Genomic DNA, 26,799 nt, shown 5'->3' on the forward strand with positions numbered 1-26,799 from the left:
AACTGGAAAAATTTACAAGACAGTTTTTAACATACAGAACTGTTGGGAAGGGAAGAGAGAACAAGGAGGGTGTATCTGTTGCAAGAAGGTGAGGCTAAATGGAGTAAAACTGTAAGGCAAAAGCACTGAAAACAAATAAGTTCCAGAGCTTAGTGTGGTCATAACTGGAAGAAATTATAGTTAAGTGCTGTTGTATTTAAAATTAAATTCAGAAAGCTTTCAGCTCTCTGCCACTTTAATTCTCCATCTCACCTTACCATGAGTTACTATTTGTATTCCCCAGTTGTGTGTTGCTTTTAAGACCATAAGACTTTGGGCAGAATTGCCAAATTCTGCTCCTTTGAGTCCACCATTCCATCATGGCTGATCCGTTTCTCTGTTAACTTCACTCTCCTGTCTTCTCCCTATAACCCTTCATGTCCTGACTAATCAAGAACCTATCAACCTCTGCCTTGAGTGCACCCAATGATGTGGCCTCCACAGCCGCCTGTAGCAATGAATTTGACAGATTTACCACCACTTGGCTGGCAAAGTTCCTCTTATCTCTGTTCTAAGTGGACATCCCTCTGTTTTGAGACTATGCCTTGTGGTCCTGGACTCCCCCACCAAAGGAAACACCATCTTCACATCCAATCTAGGTCTTTCAACATTCAATGAAATCACCCCTCATTCTTCTAAATTACAGCGAGTAAAGACCCAAAACCATCAGTTGATGCTCATATGATAACCTTTCCATTTTCATTTTAAATCTTTTTTATTAATTATTATTGACATTCAACAAAATAAATTAAAGTAATCAAGTCATCATGTCAATATTTACAATGAGGAATTAAATTACCAAATAACTGATTAATAAAGCTAAACAATATAACAATAATAAGAAGAAAAAATAAGTATTAAAACTGGGTTTTTTTTGGAAAAAAAGAAAGAAGGGAAAAAAGAATCCCTACTAACTAAAACAAAAAAAACCCCTGCTAACAAAAACAAACCATAAAAAAAACCCCACTGGGAGCACAACCCCGGAGCTATACGCCATACAAGCTTCCATAAAAGGAAAACATCAATCCGCCAACTCAAATCCATTTAAACAAGAATCAGAAGGAAACCATCTTAATTAACTCAAATCAGATGATAGTAGCGGGCAAAAGAACCCCACCTTTTCTCATAGTCAAATCGAGGATCAAAAGTTCAACTTCTGATTTTCTCTAAACTAAGTCATAGCATCAACTGAGAGAACCATTGTATCAAAGTGGGAGCAGAGGCATCTTTCCAATTCTCTGGAACCATTCTGGAATCTAGTGTGATGCTTGAACGATCATAACTATTGCCTTCACAGTCTCTTCAGCTACCTCTTTCAAAACCTCATGGTGCTGGTGAATTACTTACCTTCAAACCTTTCAGCTTCTCAGGCACCTTCTCCTTAGTTATAGCAACCACACTCACTTCTGCCTCCTTGCCCCGTCGAACTTCTGGCACACTGCTATTGTCCTCTACAGTGAAATTTGATGTAAGATGCATATTAAAGACGTCCACCATTTCTTTGTTCCCCATTACCATCTCTCCAGCATCATTTACCAACAGTTAAACATCTACTCTCACCTCTCTTTTACACTTTATTTACCTGAAAAGTCTTTTGGTATCCTCTTAATGTCGCTAGCTTACCACATTATTTCAACTTTTCTCGCCTTAATGGCTTTTTTAGTTACCTTCTGTTGGTTTTTAAAAGCTTCCCTATCCTTTTACTCCCCAGCAATTTTTGCTATATTATATGCGCTCTCATTTGCTTTTAAACTGTCTGACTTCCCTTGTCAGCCATAGTTGTGTTATCTTTCCTTTCGAATACTACTTCTTCTTTGGGATGTATCTCTCTGCACCTTCTGAATTGACCCCAGAAACTCCAGCCATTGCTGTTCTTCCGTCATCCCTGCTGGTGTCCCCTTCCAATGAACTTGGCCAGCTCCTCTCTTATGTCTCTGTAATTCCCTTTGCTCCACTAATGGATCTGACTTTAGCTTTTCCCTCTCAAATTGCGGATAAATTCCAACATATTACAATCACTGTCTTCCTTTACCTTAATCTCCTTAATTAAATCTGGTTCATTACATGACATTCAATCCAGAATTGCCTTTCCTGTAGTGGACTCAACCACAAGCTGCTCTAAAAAGCCATCTCTTAGGCATTCTACAAATTCTCACTTTTGGGATTCAGCACAAAACTGATTTTCCCAATCTACCTGCATATTGAAATCCCCTAGAACTATTCTAACATTGTCCTTTTTACACAACTTTTCTATCTCCTTTTATAATTTGCATCCCACGTCCAGACTACTGTTTGGAGGCCTGTATATAACTCCCACCGGGGTCTTTTTACTCGTAGTTTCTTAACTCTACCAACAAGGAATCAACATCCTCTGATCCATTGCATCTATTTTTAAGATTTGATTTCATTTTTACCAAGAGCATCTCCACCCCCTCTGCCTACCTGCGTTTCCTTTCAATATTATGTGCATTGTTGGATAAGTGTGCTATGAGAACATCTCCCTCATTCCATGTACTGTGCGCATTCAAATATAACATCTTCAGTTCTGTATTCATTGCCCTTTTGATTTTGTCCCCATGTTACATTTCAAGTCATTCCACTTGACTCCAATGTTGCCCTATCATCTGCCTGTCCTTCCTCACAGTCACATGACACATTGCATCTACATGTATACCAACTGTACCATGCTCAGCTCTATCACAACAGTATCCACACCACCCCCACGCCAAATTAGTTTAAACCCTCCCCAACAGCTCCACCAAACCTGCCTGACAGGATATTGGTCCTCTTCGTGTTCAGATTAACCTGTCCTTTTTGTACAGATCATACCTTCCCCAGAAGAGATCCCAATGATCCAGAAGTCTGAACCCCTGCCATCTGCATCAGTTCCTCAGCCACACGTTCATCTGCCAAATCACCCTATTCTTACACTCACTGGCTTGTGGCACAGGCAGCAATCCAGAGTTTAGTACCCTGGAGGTGCTGCTTTTCAGCTTTCTGCCTAACTCCCCACATTCTCTCTTCAACATCCTGCCTTTCCCTAACTACATCATATGTACCACACCTCTGGCTGCTTAGCTTCCCCTTTAGAATGCTGTGGACCTGATCTGAGACATCCCTGAGCCTGGTACCTGTGAGGCAATATAGCACCCATGTGTCACTTTCACATCCACAGAATCTCCTGTCTCTTACTCTGCCTATCACAACTGCACTCCTTTCTCCTCCGCCTGTTGAGTCAAAGCCTCACTCCCGATGAGACTTGTCCTGTTCAAGAAGCTCGTACCTTACAATGATGCTACTCTCTCTCTCTCATTAATTTTAAAGAATGACACACTCCCAACGGGGCCTGTCCTTTTCAAATGGTTCCTGTCCCGCAATGATGCCACTCTTTCCTTTGGTAATTAAAAGAATAACTCAACCTGGTGATGTGGGACCTAAGGCGCCTGTAACTGCTTGCAGGTGGCCTGGATGGTGGGGGTCTTTGATGACAGATGGTGCTTTTTTGTGGTAATGCTCCTTATAGATGTGCTCAATGGTGGGAGGGCTTTTGCTGCGATGGACTGAGCGTATCTACTACCCTTGGTAGGCTTTTTCACCTTTGAACATTGGTGTTTCCATCCCAGGCTGTGATGCAACCGGTAATATGTTGCACTATGCACCTATAGAGGTTTGTCACAGTTTTAGAGGCATGCCAAATCTACACATACTTCTGAGAAAGTACAGGCACTGCCGCGGCTTTTTGAAATGGCACTTAAGTGCTGGTCCCCGGACAGATCCTCTGATATGATAATGCCAAGGAATTTAAAGCTACTGACTCTCTCCACCTCCAATCCCCTAATGGAGACTGGCTCATGGACCCCAATTTCTTCCTCCTGTAGTTAATAATTAGCTCTTTGGTTTTGCGTAAGATGTTGTTGTTGTGGCACTATTCAACCAGACTGGTGATCTCCAAATCTATCTGCCGATCCGTCACCACCTTTGATTCGCCCATTAACGTGGCGTCATCAGCATACTTACATATGGCATTGGAGCTGTATTTAGCTTCAGTCATTAGTATAAAGTGAGTAGAGCAGTAAAGCATCTTTGCAGTGTCCCTGTCCTGACGTTGACCGTGGAGGAAATGTTGTTGCCAATCCATGCTAACTGGGATCTGCCAGTGAGAAAATTGCGGATCCACTTGCACAGGGAGGTATTGATTCCCAGTGAGTAGTTTTGAGGGGATGGTAGTATTGAGTGCTGAGTTGTAGTCCATGAAGAGCATCCTAATGTATTCACCTTCACTATTCAGATGTTCTAGAACTTAGTCACGAACCAATGAAAAGGCATCTGCTGTTGGCCTGTTGTGCCGGTAGGCAAATTGGAGCGGATCCAAGTCACTCCTCAGGCAGGAGTTGATATGCTTCATGTCCAACCTCTCAACACACTTCATCACAGTGGATTAAAAGTGTTACTGGATGACAGTCATTGAGGCAGGGTACCAAGATCTTCTTAGGCACCAGCGTGATTGAAGCCTGCTTGAAGTAGGTGGATACCTCTGACTGCCAAAGCAAGAGGCTAACGATATCAGTGAACACTTCAACCAGTTGATTAGCACAGGTCATTAGTACTTGGCCACCTGGGCCAGATGCTTTCCAGGGGCTCCCCCTCCTGACCGATGCTCTCATGTTGGCCTTAGAGACTAAAGCCACAGGCTTGTTGGGGACTGTAGGAGTTCATGAAAGTGGCTCCATGTTTTGATGGTCAAAATGAGCATAAAAGGCATTGAGCTTATCTGTCAGCAAAGCCTTGTTGTCATATATGTTCAAGCAACGCACATCAAAGTTGCTGGTGAACGCAGCAGGCCAGGCAGCATCTCTAGGGAGAGGTACAGTCGACGTTTCAGGCCGAGACCCTTCGTCAGGACTAACTGAAGGAAGAGCTAGTGAGAGATTTGAAAGTGGGAGGGGGAGGGGGAGGGGGAGATCCAAAATGATAGGAGAAGACAGGAGGGGGAGGGATGGAGCCAAGAGCTGGACAGGTGATTGGCAAAAGGGATATGAGAGGATCATGGGACAGGAGGCCCAGGGAGAAAGAAAAGGGGGGGGGCGGGGAACCCAGAGGATGGGCATATGTTTTCTGATGACTCTGCCATAGTTGGATGCATCAGCAAGGGAGATGAGGCTGAGTACAGGGCTACGGTAGGAAACCTTGTCACATGGTGTGAGCAGAATTATCTGCAGCTTAATGTGAAAAAGACTAAGGAGCTGGTGGTAGACCTGAGGAGAGTTAAGGTACCGGTGACCCCTGTTTCCATCCAGGGGGCCAGTATGGACATGGTGGAGGATTACAAATACCTGGGGATACGAATTGACAATAAAGTAGACTGGTCAAAGAACACTGAGGCTGTCTACAAGAAGGGTCAGAGCCGTCTCTGTTTCCTGAGGAGACTGAGGTCCTTTAACATCTGCCGGACGATGCTGAGGATGTTCTATGAGTCTGTGGTGGCCAGTGCTATCATGTTTGCTGTTGTGTGCTGGGGCAGCAGGCTGAGGGTAGCAGACACCAACAGAATCAACAAACTCATTCGTAAGGCCAGTGATGTTGTGGGGATGGAACTGGACTCTCTGACGGTGGTGTCTGAAAACAGGATGCTGTCCAAGTTGCATGCTATCTTGGACAATGTCTCCCATCCACTACATAATGTACTGGTTGGGCATAGGAGTACCTTCAGCCAGAGACTCATTGCACAAAGGTGCAACACAGAGCGTCATAGGAAGTCATTCCTGCCTGTGGCCATCAAACTTTACAACTCCTCCCTTGAAGGGTCAGACACCCTGAGCCAATAGGCTGGTCCTGGACTTATTTCCTGGCATAATTTATATATTACTATTTAACTATTACTATTTTTTATTACTATTCTATTACTATTTATCATTTCTATGACTATTACTATTTACTATTTACTAATAGTAATATTACTATTAATATTTCTATTACTACTTATTATTTATGGTGCAACTGTAACGAAAACCAATTTCCCCTGGGATCAATAAAGTATGACTATGACTATGACTACCATGACTACTATATGTTGCTTGATTTTGCTTTGTAGGAAGTGATAGCATTCTAACCTTGCCACAGTTGTCGAGCATCCTTCTCTGACTCAGGTTTGGTTTGGAATTGCCATTTTGCATTATGATGGGTTTATGGAGGCCTGAGTTGGACCTAATGTACTTTCCCAGGTCACTAGACCTGAATGCCAGCGACCTAGCCCTCAATAGTTTGCAGATCTCTTGGTGCATCCACGGCTTATGGTTGGGGAAGACTGAATGATTTTGTGGGGACACACTTATTCATAAATGTCTTTATAGGGTGTGTAACAACTGTGGCACATTTATCTGGGTCATCTGATGAGTCCTTTAACATGGCCCAGTCCACTGAATTGATGTCATCCTGTGGTCACTCCTCTGCCTCCTGTGATTAAATCTTTGTTGTCCTTACCTCTGATGCCTTGCTCTTTTGCCTTTGCCTGCATGCATAGAAACACAGAAAACCTACAGCACAATACAGGCCCTTCGGTCCACAAAGTTGTGCCCAACATGTCCCTACCTTAGAAATTACTAGGATTACCCATAGCCCTCTATTATTCCAAGCTCCACGTACCTATCGAAGAGTCTCTTCAAAGACCCTATTGTATCCACCTCCACCACCGTTGCCGGCAGCCCATTCCACGCACTCACCACTCCCTGCATAAAAAAACTTACCCCTTACATCTCCTCTGTACCTACTCCCAAGCACCTTAAACCTGTGCCCTCTTGTGGCAGCCATTTCAGCCCTGGGGGAAAAAGCCTCTGACTATCCACATGATCAGTGCCTCTCATCATCTTGTACACCTCTATCAGGTCACCTCTCATCCTCCGTCGCTCCAAGGAGAAAAGGCCAAGTACGCTCAACCTGTTTTCATAAGGCATTCTCCCCAATCCAGGCAACATCGTTGTAAATCTCCTCTGCACCCTTTCTATAATTTCCACATCCTTCCTGTAGTGAGGTGACCAGAACTGAGCACAGTACTCCAAATGGGGTCTGACCAGGGTCCTATATAGCTGCAACATTACCTCTTGGGTCCTAAATTTAATTCCACGATTGATGAAGGCCAATACACCGTATGCCTTCTTAACCACAGTGTCAACCTGCACAGCTGCTTTGAGCGTCCTATGGACTCGGTCCCCAAGATCCCCCTGATCCTCTGCACTGCCAAGAGTCTTACCATTAATACTATATTCCGCGATCATATTTGACCTACCAAAATGAACAACCTCACACTTATCTGGGTTGAACTCCATCTGCCACTTCTCAGTCCAGTTTTGCATCCTATCAATGTCCCACTGTAACATCTGACAGCCCTCCACACTATCCACAACACCCCAACCTTTGTGTCATCAGCAAATTTGCTAACCCATCCCTCCACTTCCTCATCCAGGTCATTTATAAAAATCAAGAAGAGTAAGGGTCCCAGAATAGATCCCTGAGGCACACCACTGGTGACCGACCTCCATGCAGAATATGACCCATCTACAACCACTCTTTGCCTTCTGTGGGCAAGCCAGTTCTGGATCCACAAAGCAATGTCCCCTTGGACCCATGCCTCCTTACTTTTTCAATAAGCCTTGCATGGGATACCTTATCAAATGCCTTGCTGAAATCCATATACACTACATCTACGGCTCGACGTTCATCAATGTGTTTAGTCACATCCTCAAAAAATTCAATCAGGCTCGTAAGGCACAACCTGCCCTTGACAAAACCATGCTGACTATTCCTAAGATAGGTAGGAGGTAGACAAACAGATCATCAAATTTCATGAAATGCACTCTAGGGATGGAATGGTGGGCAACAGTGGTCAAGTGCGTTGGGTCCCCTGGTGCTGCAAGTGATGTACTAATTGTATTTGGGCCATGATTTTTTCAAGCAAACCTGACTGAAGTCTCTGGTGTCAGGTTAGGCTGTTTTTTGTTTGTTAATCATGGTGCTCAATACATCGAGTGCTAGTTTGACATTTGCGTTTTGCCTTTCTCAGATCTGCAGTTCAGTCTATCCAATGGATTGAGAACCCCTCGGGTTGTAGCACAGTGTCTGGAGTGTGAGTATGTGGGGGGTGAGCCACGTCTCAGCAAAACAGAGAATGCAACAATACTTTATTTCCCACCGATACAGCAATCTTCCCCTCTGGTTCTCTGCCTTGTTCTCCAGTGACTGTACGTTATCTAACATTAAGCAAGGGAGAGGTAATTGCATAGACTCTGCTAGACTAAAGGATAGAACTTTTAGCCTGTCTCGAAATTCACCTGGGCGCCCTCTCTTCTGGCAATGGCCAGCCTTCGTCTGCTTCAAGATGCCGTACCTGCATTCAAGCGAGTCAAGCTCGCTGAAGCCTTCAGAAGATTGTAAAATCGCTAGTTCATTTAGATGGTTCAAGATTACGCTTCTTAAAGGGAAATTACAGGCTTCAGATTGTAGTGATAGTAGTTTACATTAGGATTTGTTATTTAACTTGTACAGATCTTAAAGGAAATAACCATTTACTCTCAATCAAATTATCAGATTTACCTGCACTGAAATTTTGGTCAGTAATTGTTATTTTCTGCTGTTATTGTCAAAAGCAACACATATTCTATCTTTTCTTTATATGGTCAAACAGTCCAAGGTGATTTAGAGAAACAAAACCTGACTATGAGCCATGTAAGGAGATACAAGGACGGATGACCAATACGTATGGACAGAAAGATGGGGAAGATTAGAGAGGGAACACCAAGGTATAGATACATGGTGATTACAACCAAGGCCACCAACACTGGAGCAAAGAAATTGAGCAGGAGAGCCAGGAATCCAGACGTGGAAGAATGACCCTACCTTGGAGGAGCATGGCGGTTGATGGATTTAAAAACAAGGCAGTGCTTAAGTGGAAGGCAGCGTACATTAATAAGTTGGAGGGTAACAGGAACTTGGTGCAAAATGGTATACACACTCAGTGGTCACTTTATTAGCTACATCCTGTGTATGTTTGCCGTCTTCGCCTATCCACTTCAAGGTTCAATGTACTGTGCATTGAGCGGTGCTCTTTTGCACACCACTGTTGTAAAGTGTGGTTACTTGGTTACCGTCACCTTCCTATCAACTTGAACTAGTCCGGCTATTCTCCTCTGACTTCTCATTAACAAGATGTTTCCCCCCACAGAACTGCTGCTCACTGGATGCTTTCTTTATCTTTTGCATCATTCTTTGTAAAGTCTAGAGACTGTTGTGCATGAAAATCTCAGGAGATCAGCAGTTTCTGAGATACTTAAACTATCCGCCTGGGATCAACAATCATTCCATGGTCAAAGTCACTTAGATCACATTTCTTCTTCGTTCTGGTGTTTGGTCTGAGCAGCAAATGAACCTCTTGATCATGTCCACATGCTTTTATGCATTGAATTGCTACCATGTGACTGGCTGATTGGATATTTACAATAATGAGCAGCTGTACAGGTGTAACTAATAAAGTTGCCACTGAGTGGAGGTTGCTGGGTTTCGGAATGTCTCAAGTTCATGATGGATGGGGTGAGGAGACTATTAGTAAATTCTTATCAGCTCATAATCATTTGTTACTGGGACAGACATCTTAAGTAAACCATGAAATTACAAGCTAATTCATGTAAATGAATTCCAACTCAAAGCTGAAATTCACTCATTTGCACAACATTTTCTTTATTTGCACAGATTCCATTTTCTCCATGTCTATTAACTATTAAAATATTGATCTGGTCAGCTGAGCTCCTGTGTCAGGGTCTTCTTCAGCGATGCTGAAACAAACCAGTAAAGGCAATATAAAATGTGGGACAGGAAACAGGAATAAAGGGCTGATGTGGAGGAGGCTTAATTGAGAGAAGTGGAATTGTTAGCTGAAAACACCAAAGGAAACAACTATGAATATTGGAAATCTGAAATCAAAACACTGGAAATATTGTAAGAAACATAGTGCAGAGAGCAAAAGAAGAGAGATGGGAAGGCCTCCTATTCTGATGCTCACCACCCCCCCCACCCCCGAGTTTATGAATGAAAAAAACTGCTGTAATGATCTACTGGTGATCAAGAATAGTGATATCTCCTGTAAGCCACCACTCAAACCTTTTTTTCAGAGTTTGTGACTAACCAGTGGGACAGAACTTGCTGGATGCAGATGGCAGATCCCAGGGTAATTACTATCACTCAGTCATTTGAATGTGGTGAGCACATGAGATGTAGTCTGCAGTTTACTGAGTGGTAATGGACTCCACATGAGTTCCAACAGTGGAACCCAAACTTGCTGGGATTCCTCAATATCACACTGGGCAACACCTCTCTGTTTTCCAGCACGGAGTTGAGGCCCACTGGGAATCTATGCGCAAGGGGGAATGTAAATCTCCTAAAATTAATTTTACTTTAGACTAAAGCTCTTGATCATGTTACCTGTGGTTTTAATTTATAAAATATAGTTTAATGTTTTTAATTATCATCTACATGTTAGCAGCTTCAGGCTATTTGCTGCCATTATAGGCGGTATGGTGTCACTGTCTCCCTGTGCCAAAAACTTCTGACATTTCCAAGATCATGTGCTGTTTCTGTGGAGTTTACAGGTTCTTCCTAATGGTGGCATGAGTTTCCTCCCATGACTCTAGTATGTAGGGGAGTGACAGAACCTGAGGGAGACTTGGAGAGAATTAACAAAAGCAATTAATGTAGGATTAGTGCAAAGGAGGAGCTTTGCTGAACAGCCCAACATTTTAATGGTGAACCGACATGGAGAAAATAGAATCTGTGGAGATAAAGAAATTAATCAGGCTCTTCACCTGCCTGACCAAGTGGTAGGGTGAGCCAACAAGATCAGTCCTCTGCATCTGGCCCAGCTAAGTGAGAATGTGTAGTGCGCATTCTGGGAGTTGGGCTGGGTCTAGGAAGATCTGGTCACATGTGGCTATGAGTCAGTCAGTGAAGAAGATGAAATGTGGAAAATTTCATCATGAAAGAAGATGAGCTTATGGACTGGCTCTGGTTTTTCAATCGCTGAAGAGACTGGAATATGCTTGACTGAAAACTGAAATGTGATCTCTGCTTCCTGAATTTAATTGAGAGTATCTGAGAAAAATCACCTGGATATACACTCAGTGGCGATTTTATTAGCTACAGGAGTGGAATCTGGTGTAATCTTATGCTGCTGCTGCCCATCCATTTCAAGGTTTGATGTGTCATGATTTTCTGCACACCACTGTTTTAATGTGTGGTTACTTGAGTTACTGTCACCTTGAACCAGTCTGCCCATTCTCCTCTGACCGCTCTTATTAACAAGGTATTTTCACCCACAGAATTGCCACTCACTTGGATGATTTTTGCAGTTTGCACTATTTTCTGTAAAAAGTTTAGAGACTATTTTGCATAAAATTCTCAGGAGATAAGCAGTTTCTGAGATAATTAAACCACTGTGTCTGGCATCTATAAACATTCCATGGTCAAAATCACTTAGATCACATTTATTTCCCATTCTGATATTTGGCCTGAACAACAACTGAACCTCTTGACCATGTCTGCATGCTTTAATGCATTGAGCTGCTGCCACATGATTGGCTGATTATATATTTCCATTAGTGGGCAGGTGTACAGCTGAATCTAATAGAGTGGCCCCTGAGTGTATTTTTTCAAATCCTATGTTTTTGTTTTCAAGAACAAAGAACACTGAAAACAAAAAAGAATAAATAGGAGGTAAATTACCATAAGTCAGAGTATTTTCTCTTCTGCCTGGAACACTTGATCTGGTCGTGTCGTAATCATAGCTGAGAATCATTGCATCTCCCTCAATCATGGTGAAACGTTTCCGATATTCTTGATCCAGGAAAGAATTGGGAGACTCTGATCCCTTGTGCACTGGTTTGCCTAAAACGTGCCTGCTGGGCTCCTCAATGGGAAGGTTGCCTTTTTCATCCCTTTTATTTGGAAAAAAGAACAGTTAAATGGCTTAAAAAAATCTTTCTGATTATGCAAACAGAAATCAAATCAATGACACGCATGGAAGAATGTCTATAATATAAAATGACAAATGGTGCCAATACCCTTGAGTTTTCAGGTTCAAACAATATTTTTATTGCATTTCCATTTGCAATTGTTCATCTACCTGCCATTGATGAGGAAATTGTGGTCAGTGGAATCTATATTATCACTTGCAGTGGTAAACAAAACTCTAAATGGGATCAAATATTACTTCTTTTGCTGAGCATTTTAACCTTGGCCATCTTAGGAAAAAACTGAATACAGTGACATGTCAAACCTATTTATGTCACAGGAGGCATTTGGTAAGTTCTAAGAAGTGGATAGTTATTATCTTAGTAATAAGAGTATCAGTGACTTGATTTGCTCATGTTATGATAAGTGCCCTTTTACAGTCATTCTGTCCTGTGGAAATGCTACCTGCAATTTCGTTGAGCTACATTCATCACAGTTTTGCAGCAAATCTTAACCACTTGGTACCATGGATACCAGAAATGATAGGATTTGAAATTGCTGCGCTTCCCCACTGCCAGAGAAGAATACACCTGGTGTTGTAATCTACTTTAAACCGATAAGCATAATTGGTAGGAAAATTCTGCTTTTAAGAAATGAGGTTTGAAACTTGGAAGATCACAACCAATTTTACCATATTTGGACAAGAATTTTCAATACCGTTTCTCATGACAGTATTTCAATTTCTGCCACCAACCTGAGAAACAAACTTCCACGTTTTCATTTAACGTGAATGATGTGGCTCAGTTCACATACTCACCCAACAACATTTATCACTGGGCTGCAGATATGAAACTCGAGGGACCAGTGCTACTGTGCAAGGATAAGGATCACTGAAGAGAGAGAAATAAAGGGAGCAGGACCTGCGACGTTCTTTAAACTCTATCTAGTATGGACATTTTATTTATCATGTTGCAGGGTACAAATTGCTAACTAACAAAATGTATTTACTTCATGATCAATCAATAAAGATCAATAAAGCACCAAGTAGCCGAGTTAATCATCTTCTTACAAGATCAACTGGATTTTTGTGGCAATGTATTTTTAGTGCTTCCTTGAATTCTGAAGAGGCCAAAAATAAAAGTGACAACATCTTCATTCAAGATGCTCAATATATATCTTTAGACCAGAATCTTCCAATGTAAAACTGTCTACTTTGTCAATCAAGTGTCAGGGGGAAAAGCTGCCATCCACACAATCCACAACTCAGTAACTAATTTGTGTCAATCATTGTTGCTGGCATTGTCAGGTGAAAAAGAACATTTGGACATGTTAGAATGATTATGATGAAAGTTAAGATTAGTGAAGTACAGAAGTTGATTTGGGTTTAGAAATCTAGAACTCTGAGACTCTTTTTGGTGGGGATAGTCAGGCTGTGGAGTGACAGAAACGGTGGTGGAGAAATTGAATCAGAAAAAGTCATCAGAATAACTATAATCAAGTGCATGCAAAATGCAGTCATTTTGAAAAAGACATTTATATTTTTAAAAATGCATAAAAGGTACAGGATCATTTATACTGTGCAAGCAAATCTACAGTGGCACCATTAAAAAAAACACACAGTTGATATAACTGCTTTCTATAAAATACTGTCCAAGTAAATTAATCCTGGTGGGAAATAAATTATAATCTGTGGTCGAGTTGTAATTGTTTCTACACTGTTAGAAAAAGCAATGTTATGTTTAAGTATGATTGAAGTTGGATAGGGATTTGGTCTTCTCACAATACCACTTTCAGAGCAGCACAGTGTGCTAAATATCAGCCATTGAATCATTGTTAAAGCAGTGTTGTGAGAATAAATCAGTAGCAGCAGTACATCTCAAACCAATACATGATTTAGTTGTTTTGAAGGAAAACATTTGTTCCTTTCAATTTTCTCTCTTCTGAGAGTGCGCTGTGCAGGCGTATCAGAAGCCTGCAGTGTGGCTGCAGCTCCAGCAGGGATTCTGTACTCAAGAGTGCGTTGGTGGCTCTTGTATAAAGACTTATAATCCACCTCTGAGCCTAAATGTTCTGTCACCACAGGATTGCTCCTGTGCTGCTAAGAATAGCTGTATCCTCCCTTGCCTTGTTCAACTGTTTCTTCCTTGTAAGTAGGCAAGGTAATCAGCACTGGCAGACTATTCAACCATTTAAACATTTCACTCGCAAAAGCAAAAATCTTTGTTTTTTTTTAATCTCCTGATCCCAGAGAAACTATGGCACCCAGATCTAGCCTGGATGATTAGCATTGAAACAGGGAGTTTCATGGTACTTATGGCATTGTTTCTAGATTGTGAGAGTTTGTAAGGAAGTGCTTGGAGAACTAGCTTTGTTCTCTGCAATCAAATTATAGCACTCTGGAAATGGAATGGTAGACATACTGATTATTTTCACGAAATAAGTCCAACAAAGTTCAATCTTATTTGAATAATAAACCATGGAGTATTTAGCAGCAAAGATAAAAAAGTAGAATCTGCCATTTCAAAATATCCTTGGTATAACTGGCTTCCAATGAAAGACAGTCTGCTGAATGTAATCTACATCCAGAAGATGATTAATGTTTGTCTGAATGGGGGAGAAACTGAACTGAATAGGGGAGAATTTTTTCTTTTGTTGTGAACACTGCATGTTATAGGACATAACTTACTCAAACTTTCCCTACAATGAGGTCCTCAAGCCCTGGCAACATCTTTATAAATTTTCTCTGCACTCTTTCAATCTTATTGCTATCTTTCCTGCAGGTACATGACCAGAACTGTACACAATACTCAAAATTAGGTCTTCAACTTCAACTTAACATCCCAACTCCTGTACTCAATACTTGGTAATTTCTTTTCAATAGAGAAAAGTGATTTTTTTGTAAACAGTGTTTCTTTTCATATGTAATAAAGATAATTCAATTGGCACTCCACTTGGAGTATGATATATACATTTGCAATATAAGAATTTTCTATGATACAATGCCAACTTATTTTGCTGCATTGCAGGAAGTCCTCTCCTCTATGACAGACTTGTTCTATTCAGTATGATTTATCTCCACGCAGAAGTTGGAGCAATTTAATCACTGCTATTCAACAAACTAACATTTACAGTTTGAATCCTCAGACAGAAGGAAGTACATAAGCGTGAGGCTTTTAGATCACAATTTGGCTAAAGTGAAAATGCTGAATGTTAATGTCTGGTGCATGAAGTGGAGGATTATTATATCCCAGAAATATTATTGAACACCATGATCAGCAGAGTGGGAAAAAACACACATTAAAGGATTGCAAATCAAGAAGTTACCATGACCAATTTTATCAAATGGCTACTTCAGCATACTTGTTTCAAATATTTCCTTCTGTTATTTAAGACAGAACTGTCCTCAGAGTTCTCTGTTCAAATTCATTCAAAATGAAGATAAACTAATGCTTATGAAATTGGTATTTCCCAGTAAAGTCACAGTAACACTGCCTGAGAGATTAGTTTACAGAAACATGAAGTATGATGAATTGTTATTGGAAAGGCCATTATAAAGTGAGGTTAAAAAGATAAACTGATTATTTCCATCATGCTGCAAGATTATTTTATTTACAATCATATTAATTCAAAAATGATGCAAAAATCTAAAGAGTTGTTTAAATGTCCACTTGCTGGGTTCCTATTTTCTGTCTCTAGGTCTGTGGCATTGCTTAGGTTAAACTTATCAACACCACTAAAGGACGGACACGGTTTCGAGTACAGAGGATTTTCAGGGGAACCTGTGAAGAATTATTTTTTAAATCATTTAAATCTCTGAGACCTGTGTACTTCAATCCTTAAGGAAAGAAACAAAGAAAAAAAGCCTCTTAATTGACCTTGCAGCATTCAAATACCCCTTTAATCTCTGATTTGGCACAGAAGACCATTTACCTCAGCAGTCCCATTCTTCTTTTCCTCTGTCCTTTGCAACTTGTTCTCTCTCACAAGGCCACCAACTCCCCTTAATACTTTTGACATGTATTTACACTGAGTGGCAAATGCATTAGTTAATTAACTTTCCATCATGTCTTTGGGAGGAAAACAGAGCACCTAGTTGATACAGCCCACACTGTCAAGAGGAGAACATGCAGACTTCACACAGTCGGAACCAAAGGTCAATATTGAACCTTTGTTAGGCAGTAACATTAACTGCTGTGGCACCTTGCTGCCATATCTGAAATAGCTCTGGATCTAATGCATTGGTACAAGAAGTAGAAGCACAAAACTAAATTTGTTTTCTGCCCATTTATTTTCCTTCAGCTCTCCTATGTAGTAAGTGAATTAAAGTTTGGGAAGTGGACTTTTTTACAGCCATGTCTTCCATTAGTACTGCTAGCTGAGATATGCTTCAGAAAACATCAATGCTACAACCCATTCTCCAACAGAATATTTTATGATCTACGTGAGTTTGTCAAAAATTGAGAATTGGTAATCATTTATTGTAATGGCCTTGTTGTATCTGTCCACTGAAAACTACTGGGCATCCTTTTTTACAACTAATAGGCATATTAAATAATTCAATTCAGGGGTTGTTTATGGAGACAGGGCTTGCGGCTTGTCTTAATGTGTCACGTACTGTCCAACTTCGAGCAGAAATTCAAAAACAGATGAACCATGTAATTTAAATATGCTAAAAGTTGAAGGATAGTGATAAAGACTATTTTTCAAGTGATGAATATACACTATTTAAAACTGCACTTAAACTAAGAACATTACAGCAGCCACACATTTCAAATCTATCAGGTGAAATTAGATTTTGGAAAATGTTCACACTGATCAGATTTTTGAATGTGTGCACAAAAGGCCTTGCAAAAGCAGGAAATATGCGTCAGTTTAATGAAGAAATAGATAAATTTGTCTGTGAAGTGTATGAAAAATTATAAGAATGGCTATCAAGTGAGGTGATCAAATACCATGTGGATCATTACAAAAGCCACGTTCCTCAGCAACAGTGGCAGCAACATTTGTGAATCTATTTTAAGGGCATGGCAACTCTGGAATTGCTTATTTTATGAAGCATCTCACTTTAACTGTACTGATTATTTTCAATAATGCTCAGGAGCAGAAGAACGAAAGGAGAGGCAAGATCAATTAATGTTTCTGCTATTAATGGCTGAGTGAGGCTTTATGCCGATGAAACCTCTTTTAAAAAAAGACCTCAACTTGCTGATTAGGGCAAACTGTGTGTGTGTGTGTGTGTGTGTGTGTGTTGGGGGGGTTTAGAATATAAATCATTATGAGGTTTGCAGCAACTTCTCAACAATTGAGCAAACCCACACTCATCACAAGGTTCGGGTTTTATCTGTAAGAAAGAAAATAGGTACAACATACCTTCACTAAATTCATTTTAGGGGTTATCCAGATTCAATATGAATTGCCTATATTCACCAGGAGAATGGAATTCTATTATTCTGGCGAATGCTGGAAGGCCAAATTCTTGGGGAGGAGGATCCAGAGTTAGACTGAGAATAAGGGATTAACCATGAAGAACTGAGATTAAGAGAAATTTCTTTACTCAGAGAACTGTAAACCATTGTAAATCTTCAACCCAAATGATGGATGCTCAGTCACTCAGCATGCTCAAGATGAGAATTATTAGATTATGGATACTGTAAAATGGAAATTAGTATGGAACAGAGAAATACAGACTCGAAGGCCTACAGGGTGATATGACCTATCTTTGTTTCTTAAAACTGTTCTTGAACAATATGTACAATTTTTAGAGATATAGCTGCACAGATTATGAACTCAGATCCTGGACTAATTTTTGAACGTATAACCTACTGGCTAGAAGGCTTACGTAAATATATTTATTTTCAGCTGTATGCATCAAAATAGTTACTGAAGCTTTCCCTGCTGCTGGCGACCGATATTGAGGTCGAATCGCTCGGATAGAGATGGTGCTCAGTACTCGGAGTCGAAGGGCTGATCGGAGGCTCGAAGTTTTCGGACGACTCAGAGTCGGACTGTGGCCGGGCATGGCAGGGAGAGTTTTTCTTCCTTCTCCTGTCTGCGTGAGATGGGGGACATTTGAGAGACTTTAAACTTTTTACTGTGACCATGGACTGTTCTTCATCAAGTTATGCTATTGTTGCACTGTTGTAACTATATGTTATAATTATGTGGTTTTGTTAGTTTTTTCAGTCTTGGTCTGTCCTGTGGTTTGTGCTATCACACCGGAGGAAATATTGTATCATTTCTTAATGCGTGCATTACTAAATGACAATAAAAGAGGACTGCGTGTCTTCATAATCTAAAAATAGATGAAATGTGCCTTGGCCACAGAAAAAGTAAGTATTACGTTAAAAGAGGTTTTATTCATAGAAAGACATGTATGATATCGTAAGGTAAGCTGTAAACAGTTGAAAGCAAAACCCTTTATGGGTGACAGCCTGGATTCTGCTTTTTAAAGTGCTGAAGTAGAATACCATCCAGAAACAAGGAAAAAGTTCAAACAATCCAGAGACATTGTCTAGCTGAAATGAATTATGGTAATGTGATCTTTCAGGTTTGGAAATAAATTGAAATGTCAGCATTTGGCATGAAAACATTTTGCTTCATATTAAAGTTTGTTATTGCAATCACTAAAACAGAGAGAGATTACACAGAAATTTTTAAATTTGTTTATAATCAAAGTTCATTAGTGTGAGGATATTTTGCAACTCAATCTTGTAAAGTGTCAGCTTGCTCTATTTTTCATATAAAAAACTGAGTTTTTTTAAACTTTCACTTCAAACAATTAACCATGTGACGTATGTGACATATCTGTCATATATTTATATTGAGTTTATATTCTACCTTATATTCACAAGACAGCCATAATTGCTCAGGAACAATTCAAAAGGGGTGGCATGGTAGTGTAGTGGTTAGCACAACGGTTTACAGTACAGGAGACCGGGGTTCAATTCCTGTCGCCACCTGTAGGGAGTTTGTATGATCTCCCCGTGACCATGTGGGTTTCCTCCCACAGTCCAAAGACCTGTTGGTTAGTAGGTTAATTGGTCATTGTAAATTGTCCTATGATAAGGCTAGATTTAATCAGGGTATTGCTGGGCAGTGTGGCTCGAAGGGCCAGAAGGGCCTACTATTTACATCCACATCCTCTGGTCATACACAGCCAAGAAACACAACTTGGTTGTGGGATCAAAGAACTGTGGCAGCATGTGCATTTTCTATTTTAAAAAAATCTTGTAAACACATTACATTTTTGGCTCTGTGATTAACTGGATCACAATGATTGAACAGACACATCTCACAAGGACTTACCTGTTAGTTCTAGAGATACTGGAACTTCCCAGCCTTCTGCAAAAAAAGTCACACGCATAAAGCACCCACAAGTACAGCCCAGACAACAGCTGGAACATTTAAAAATACACCCACAAGTTATTTCGCAAATTATTTTGTGAAATTAAGGTTTAAGGAGTAACTGCAAACTTAAAGGTAATTGGTACAAAAAGAAGGCCAAGATGATCCGCCACAAAGTGACTTCGGCTCAGTTTGCTTTTAAAGACTCAAGGAGTGATTTCCACTTGCTATCTCTTCAACTTCACTTCAGCCATTACCACATCAACGGTGTTTCATTATACCTTTCCTCCCAAACAGGCAGAAAAAGCGTGAAAGTTTCTTATAGAAATTATGAAAAGCAGTACAATAACCAAGACCAAGACACCAAACGATATTCACAGACAGCAGGACAGAAGAGCCTAGAAATTGGATTGATTTCCATACTTTTTATGAGCAACGGCTGACCTTACCCACAAAATTATGCCCCTTGCAAAAGTGGGCCAGGCATTTCTTTGTGCTATCAAACATGAGGTCACTGTTCATCAACTCCTGCTACAAACAGGAGTTCAAGGGTGCAACTGATGACCGATGGGGGACTACCACCAGGAGCACACGGACTACTTTGGGGCTTCTGTTGTTTGCTTTTAAAGAAACACTTTGCTGACATAGGGAGAGCAGGTTGCCCAGACGCTTCTGTGCCAACATTAACAGTGGAGCATTATTCAGCATTGAAATGATGAGGCTAGTGATCTCTGGGAAGGATATTAACGGGCTTTCACAAGAAACTACCTGGTGGAAAGGGCAGAGAGGTAACAGGTGATATGAGAAGCAGTTTACTGGGGAGGGAGCATAAACTAGCAAGGAGCAGGAGACATGGAGTGTGGGTGATTGGCAAAAGAACTAAATATGAAAGGAGAGAGGATTTATTTTTACACGGGGAGAAATAGGGTCTGGAATGCATTGCTGGAACAGTAATGGAGATGTACTCAATAATAGTTTCCAAAGGGGAGCTGAACAAGTATCTGAATGGAAAGAACTTGTAGTGCTAAGTGGAGATGGCAGTGGAATAGAACTAGCTGGATTGTTCTTATACAGAGCTAGTATGGACATGATGGGTTGAATGGCCTTCTACTTTGTTCCAATCCGTGTTTCTAGCTGTTGACAGACTCATTCAGTGGCAGCCCTCCATTAGCAAACTTCTGCAGGAAAAACTGCAGCTACCACTACATCTGACTGGAGCTAGTGTGTTCAGACTCAGTTATTGCAACACAAGATAAAAGAAAAATTCAAATACATAGCCGAATTTTAATACACTTGCCTCATTTACACTGTTATGGGGGCTTTTAACATGGTCACACAACATCACAGCATCCTTTCTGTGACCGTGGTCTAGCTGGTCTTTTTCAGTTTGAGTCCAGGCACCACAGCCCTGTCCTGGATCAGCCGGCTGCGTTTATGCTGGACCTTTGAAGGAGTAGCCTGTTTGCATGGCTGTGGGACACAGGTGAGTAATCTGCTAATGTGGGAGCTGATTTGGGTTCCTCATGAAGGAGGTAATTGATTCCTGACCCCGCAAACAAGACCACCTCTCGAGGGACTGAATACAAAGTGTTCCAATGGGACTGGGACTGCTCCACCATCTGCTTCAACCTCCAGACCTGGAGATGACCAGTGGATAGACCTAGGATGTCCAAACCCTTCTATATTTATTTCTATTCTTGGAAATGGGGTGGTACGGTAGGAAAGTGGCTAGCACAATGCTTTACAGTACAGGTGACCCAGGTTCAGCTCCCACTACTGCCTAAAAGGAGGTTGTACGTTCTCTCTGTGACCGCGTGGGTTTCCTCCGGGTGCTCTGGTTTCCTCCCACTATCCAAAGCTATACCGGTTGGTAGGTTAATTGGTCATTGTAAATTGTCCAGTGATTGAATGAGAGGATTGCTTCCTAGAGAGGCCTATTCCATGCTGTAGCTCAATAAAATAAAATTAAAATTAATGACTTGGTACAATTGGAGCAGGGCTCTGATCATGTTGGACTGATGTCTGAATGCAGGAGTACAATCCTGCTCCAACAGAGTGGATAGCAGTTCCTGTGTGCTACAGGATCACCAGTCTCTGCTCATGCACAACAACTCTTGTACAGGGAGCAAACTGGTGACAGGGAGCAGAGAGCAGTCAGCTGTGGATAAGCAGCTTCCATTTAGTGCTGTAGAACTGTGGAGCTACTGGTGGGTTACAGCGTGAGCTGCATTCTGCCTGCAAATGGCATCTTGCCACTCAGTGAGGACATCAAACTGGCCCTGGTGCTATAACACCATTCCTTTAGAACGTCTGGTGCTCCCAAGTGGCTGTGAGATTTGGCGCCTAATCAGGGCAAGGTTGTGAGGAAGCTGAAAAAATTTGTGTGTCTTTATGTGTACCTCACCTGGCCCAGTGAGTGCTACATGACAGGATTCTCACCAGGCCCTGGGCAAGAAGCAAATAAAACCACCAGAATGGAGTTTGCAATGACATGGCTTCACATAATCTTTGATAAGACCTTGGAGATGATGTCCTCTGCGTTCCTGCAGCCACTATGAGGCAGGCCTGACAGCTCACAAACTATTGTGCTTTGCACCAGCATCAGCTTTGGCATAACATGGTCCTCAGTCTTTCATCTGGCAAATTCCTACACTAGATTCCCTACATCTGGTGCCCAACTTTATCCTGGTTTATCATCAATCCCTCTAACTTCACTTATTCCTTTCCCTGTATGTTGTTTGGGGATAGGTGCCTCATCAGTCATTTAGCTGCAGGATGGGTTTCTCCACTGAGAATGTGTGCTGTGGTCAGGGAACCCCCTTCTCATTCAGAGTGGCTCTCCTTTTCCTCACTGTCTTTGACCAAAGGGAAGCAATGAAGGGCATCGACTGAGGTTTTCATCATCAACTTTTTGGAAGCTTGGCCTCTATTTGAGTGGATAGAGGAAGAGTTGATGGGTTTACAGTTTGTTTCTATGTGTTTCATGTTGATCTAGAGACATTTCTAGTAAGGTCATGACATTTCTTCCAGCTTGCTCCATAGTTCAGAAATGTTTTTTTTAATTCATCTACGGGATGTGGGCATCTCCAACTAAGCCAGCATTTATTGCCCATCCCTAGTTGCCCTTAAGAAGGTGGTGATGAGCTGCCTTCTTGAACTGCTGCAGTCCCTGAGGTGTAAATACACCCACAGTGCTGCTAGGGAGGGGATTCCCTGATTTTGACCCAATGACAATGAAGGAACAGCGATATCTTTCCAAGTCAGGATGGTGAGTGACTCGGAAGGGGACTTCGAAGTGGTGGTGTCCCCAGGATCTGCTGCTCTCGTCCTTCTAGAAGGTAGAGGTCGTGAGTCTGGAAGGTGCTGCCTTAGGAACTTCGGATGTTCTGGATGATGTATTCCAGCTCTTCCCATATTGGATCCAGCAGATCTCCTGCCCAATCAAACACAGTGGGCATCATCCTCTATCTCCTCAATATTACGCTGCTGGAATCAGCCTGCCTCAGATGGTAGTCACTGTGCGCATTCAGACGTCGTCTACATCCTCTGTCTTTAAGCACCGATGTTCTTCTCTCATTGATGAGCATAGAAGCACAACTGTCCGTGTAAAGCTGAAAGTGACCCTCTCAGCAATCATATGAGTTCCATCTGAATGCACATCCTCTAATGCCTTTTAGTTGCATAGTTTTTTCACAAGATCATAAATGAATGTAATAAGTACAGGGCATCAAATTAAAGGATGAATCCAATTTCTAGCTTAAGATAAGCATTGCAACATGATAACAGGGCAAAGGTCACTACTAAAGAAAACAATGCTGAAATGCTGTCATCATTTGCTAAAGAACATTAGTGAGCTTGAACCTGACTATGATGAACTTCACAGACATATGGAAGAGTTTGCAACAACACTGGATACTGACTTAGAAATAGGGTGAAGGGAGCTCTGAGATATTTTCAGCACAGTTCAGAGACACATTGCACAAGAACATTAACATGCTGCTATCTTAGGTAGTCAAAATTCCTTCTGCAGTGAGACATATCATCAAAGAATATACCTTTAAGAAACAGACTGCCAAGAGGATGTGCAATAAGACACATTATGAAATGGTTTATCTAGTTTATAAATCTTAACCTGTATTTGATATTTGTAATACAACAGAATACAAAAGCAACACGGGCAGCTCTTTGACATAACTAAGCCGAACAGTTCTATGATGAAATGGCTTCAGGAGTTTCCTTGAGACACAAGTCATAATACCAAGTAGAGAATTTGAAGTGCAACTCTATATTTTTACAAAAACAATAGGCTTCTAACCAGATCTTCACAATCATCTGGTAATTCTGCATTTTTATTCAGATTACAAATTTAGTCATAACTTTCAGAAGGACATTTGTCAATATAAGTTTTAAGCCAAGATTATCAACTGCTTTTTTTCTGGTACCACTGTATATGGAAGAAAATCAATAATTCATGCATAATTTTTATTTAATTACTGTAACAAATCTACAACTCTCAGTTGTGTACTGCTATTAAGTGTTTATTTTGGTTAAAGCTTCAAGGCATCTTAAAACCTTATCATATTATTAAGATTTGTTCTATTTTGCAGTTAGCTGCAAAAAAATATTTTCTGTGTAACATCCTTAACATAAAAAATCAAATTGTGTAGTGCCAAAAAATGTTGGCCCCAAACATTTAAAAAATGGAATTATTTGGATAGACAACAAAAAGAATTACTGTAGATTTTATCAAACATTTTAAAAGGAAGGCAGTGAAGGGTGAAGAGGAATTTCAGAGACTGGGAAATCAGCATTTGAAGATAGAGCCATAAAGATCCCTCACCTGACTTGAACAACTCAGGATTTTCACAGATCATGAAAAGCCATCTTAATACAGGTTTAGTACCTCTTATCCAAAATGCTTGGGACAAGAAGTGTTTCAGTTTTTGGATTTTTTGGGGGGATTTTGGAACATATAATGAGATAGCTTGAGATCACCATCATTTCTGACTCTGAATTTATCTGCTACTATTAAGCAGTCTTTTGTTCTACATTTGTTCATCACACACATGTAGTTAACAGTAAACATTATTACACACCATTAATATAATGAAAATATAATGTGAGCAGGGTAACAAAAGCAGCACAGTAACATCAGGAGAATACCTGAATCAGCCGTTGAACAACAACAGACAGCAGCAGGCTATCGGTCTCCGTCTACAATGCCAGTTTTTGATTAAAAGGTTCCAGTACATTGTAAACTTGTTCTGGTGTTACATTTTCATCAGTGATGATCTTCGAAATTCACAGCGTAATCAATCAATTTCTCTGCTGCTTCATGATTAGCAGATGCTTTATCTTAAAATTTTTTTAAATCTTTAAAAATATTATGTCATGCCTTTTCTTAAACTTTTGCAACCAGCCTGCTGAATGTTCACAATTACCTTAAGCTCTCAGTTTGTCATGCTAGATCTTTATTTGTTTCAAGATCAGCAATACTGTTAAGCAGTGTATTTTCACTCCAATGTTGACAAATCCACTTTCAAAACACATTCAAGATCTTCATTCACTTTATGCAATGTTTATCCATTTTTCATTGATTTCTGTTCATTACAGATGTGAAATCACTTCTCAGGACCGTCTGTGGTGCACAGAGACCCGCACTGCCTGGGAACCTTCCCAGCACCTTGTGGAAGTTTCCATTTGTGACATCTGGTCAGCCCTCGAAAAATGTTTGGATTTCAGAGGTTTTCAGATTTTGGAATTTTGGATAAGGGGTACTCAACCTGTATTAAGAAATGCTATGCACTGCGCATAGGTCAGAGTGTTGTGCAATGGATAGAAAGCTGGCCTTGTTCATTTTCCTGTAATGTGCTATGTGAAAAGACAATAATTCTCAGCTGACCAAATACCCAAGAGAAAAGAAAACAATTGCTTACGCAGTGAATTTATGATTCAGTTGCAGAGGAGTTGACTCCAAATGGGAGTTGTATTTGGCACTCAGTTACAAAGTACAGTGCCAGAGAGATATTTGCGACTAATGCCTGATACCACCAGACATTGGATGATCTACAAAATCTCACTAAGATGAAACAGTGAATGCAGTTTTTCAGTTTTATCACCGAGCCTATCATTTTGTCTTCTATCTGTAAATTGTTCCATTTGTGTTACAATTAGAACTTCAGCTTTGCTCTTTATATTCTTTGCAGAAAATGCATCATGTTCAAATTAAACAGAAGTTGTATCTTTTCATGACTGGAAACTCAATAATTTATGAATAAAATTAACTGCTGCTTAACATTGTAAGATTTTCAGTCCGGGTGTTTTACTGTGATAAACAGCAAGAGAAATGTCATGTGCATTTCAACTTTTAAAATTATAAATGGACATTCCACTCACTGATTCCACTTTCACAATCTAATTCATGGAATTTTCCTATTCTTTAAGTGAAGATCTAGTTGATAAATTATATTGGGTGACAGCATACTGTGTAACTTTTTGATGTGAAAGGAGCATTCAAAGGTTATAGAAAATCAGTTCCAAATTTAACAGGAACATGCTATGTGAAGGTGTTAGCTATATATAGAAATGAACTGCACTGAATGAGTCATCAATGCATCATATACTCTATCAGCATTTCAAAACAAGGGAATGTATTGTTCTTCTTTACTTCTATAAATAAATTATACAATGGTATCAAATGCTTACCTGGGAGTATATGGCTCTGTCGGAGGAGGGGGAATGTAAAGGTCCTGTAGCGCAGAACTGTCTCGCTTTGTAGGTGTACTGAGAGTACCAGTTGGTGTGGCAACACTCCCAGTTGGACTTTTTGGGATGATTGGCTATTTACAAAAAAAAATGGAGAATAAAATTCTTGAGCTTAAGCAAGATTATTATAAGCAAAAATTAAACAAAAATCCTTGTTAAGAAAGAGACAAAGTTAGTCTTATTGCTACAAAATGCTGGTGCCAAGAAAAACAATGGAAAAATTACTATAATCTCAGACATCAAACTTGGCCAATCATCCATTTTATAAAACTACATCAACAAGTGGAAACACATAATGTATCACCTTTCACTTATTTCTGTTTACCAGTATATCTCGTGGTACTGCTCTGAGTAACATGTGCTTTTCTAGGGACAAGAGCTCCTACTTTTTCCTGCTAGCTGATGTAAAGTCTAGAATTTGCTGTGCTTTCAGGTTAAAAGGTGTCTAAGACTTATTAAACCTTCCAAGATACTGCATTCAGGGTGTCACTAATTTTTTTTTGTAAGTAGGTAAAACAAACATTGTTTGGAAAAGCATTACTCTGTGATATCTAAAATTCCAGAGGAAGACAGCAATTGATTTCAGGAGGTCATGGTGGAATGGATAAACATTTGGCTGATGAAATTTAATGTAGAAAAGTGTGAAGTGGTGGGAGGAGT

General features: G+C 40.5%; 1 protein-coding gene across 3 annotated transcripts in view; it reads right to left on the reverse strand.

Moving 5' to 3' along the window:
- The window catches only part of cnksr2a (connector enhancer of kinase suppressor of Ras 2a), a 562,236-nt gene that overhangs the window by 184,308 nt on the left and 351,129 nt on the right, over positions 1-26,799 (reverse strand). For all 3 annotated transcript variants that reach the window (XM_072260647.1, XM_072260646.1, XM_072260648.1), the window contains exons 10-11: positions 26,080-26,213; positions 11,803-12,014 (exon numbers count right to left, since the gene is read on the reverse strand). In XM_072260647.1, coding sequence (XP_072116748.1) covers positions 11,803-12,014; positions 26,080-26,213 — 346 coding nt within the window. The remainder of the gene's footprint in view (positions 1-11,802; positions 12,015-26,079; positions 26,214-26,799) is intronic.

The sequence above is a fragment of the Mobula birostris genome, chromosome 6 (genome assembly GCF_030028105.1).
Source record: "Mobula birostris isolate sMobBir1 chromosome 6, sMobBir1.hap1, whole genome shotgun sequence".
NCBI classification, from domain to species: domain Eukaryota; kingdom Metazoa; phylum Chordata; class Chondrichthyes; order Myliobatiformes; family Myliobatidae; genus Mobula; species Mobula birostris.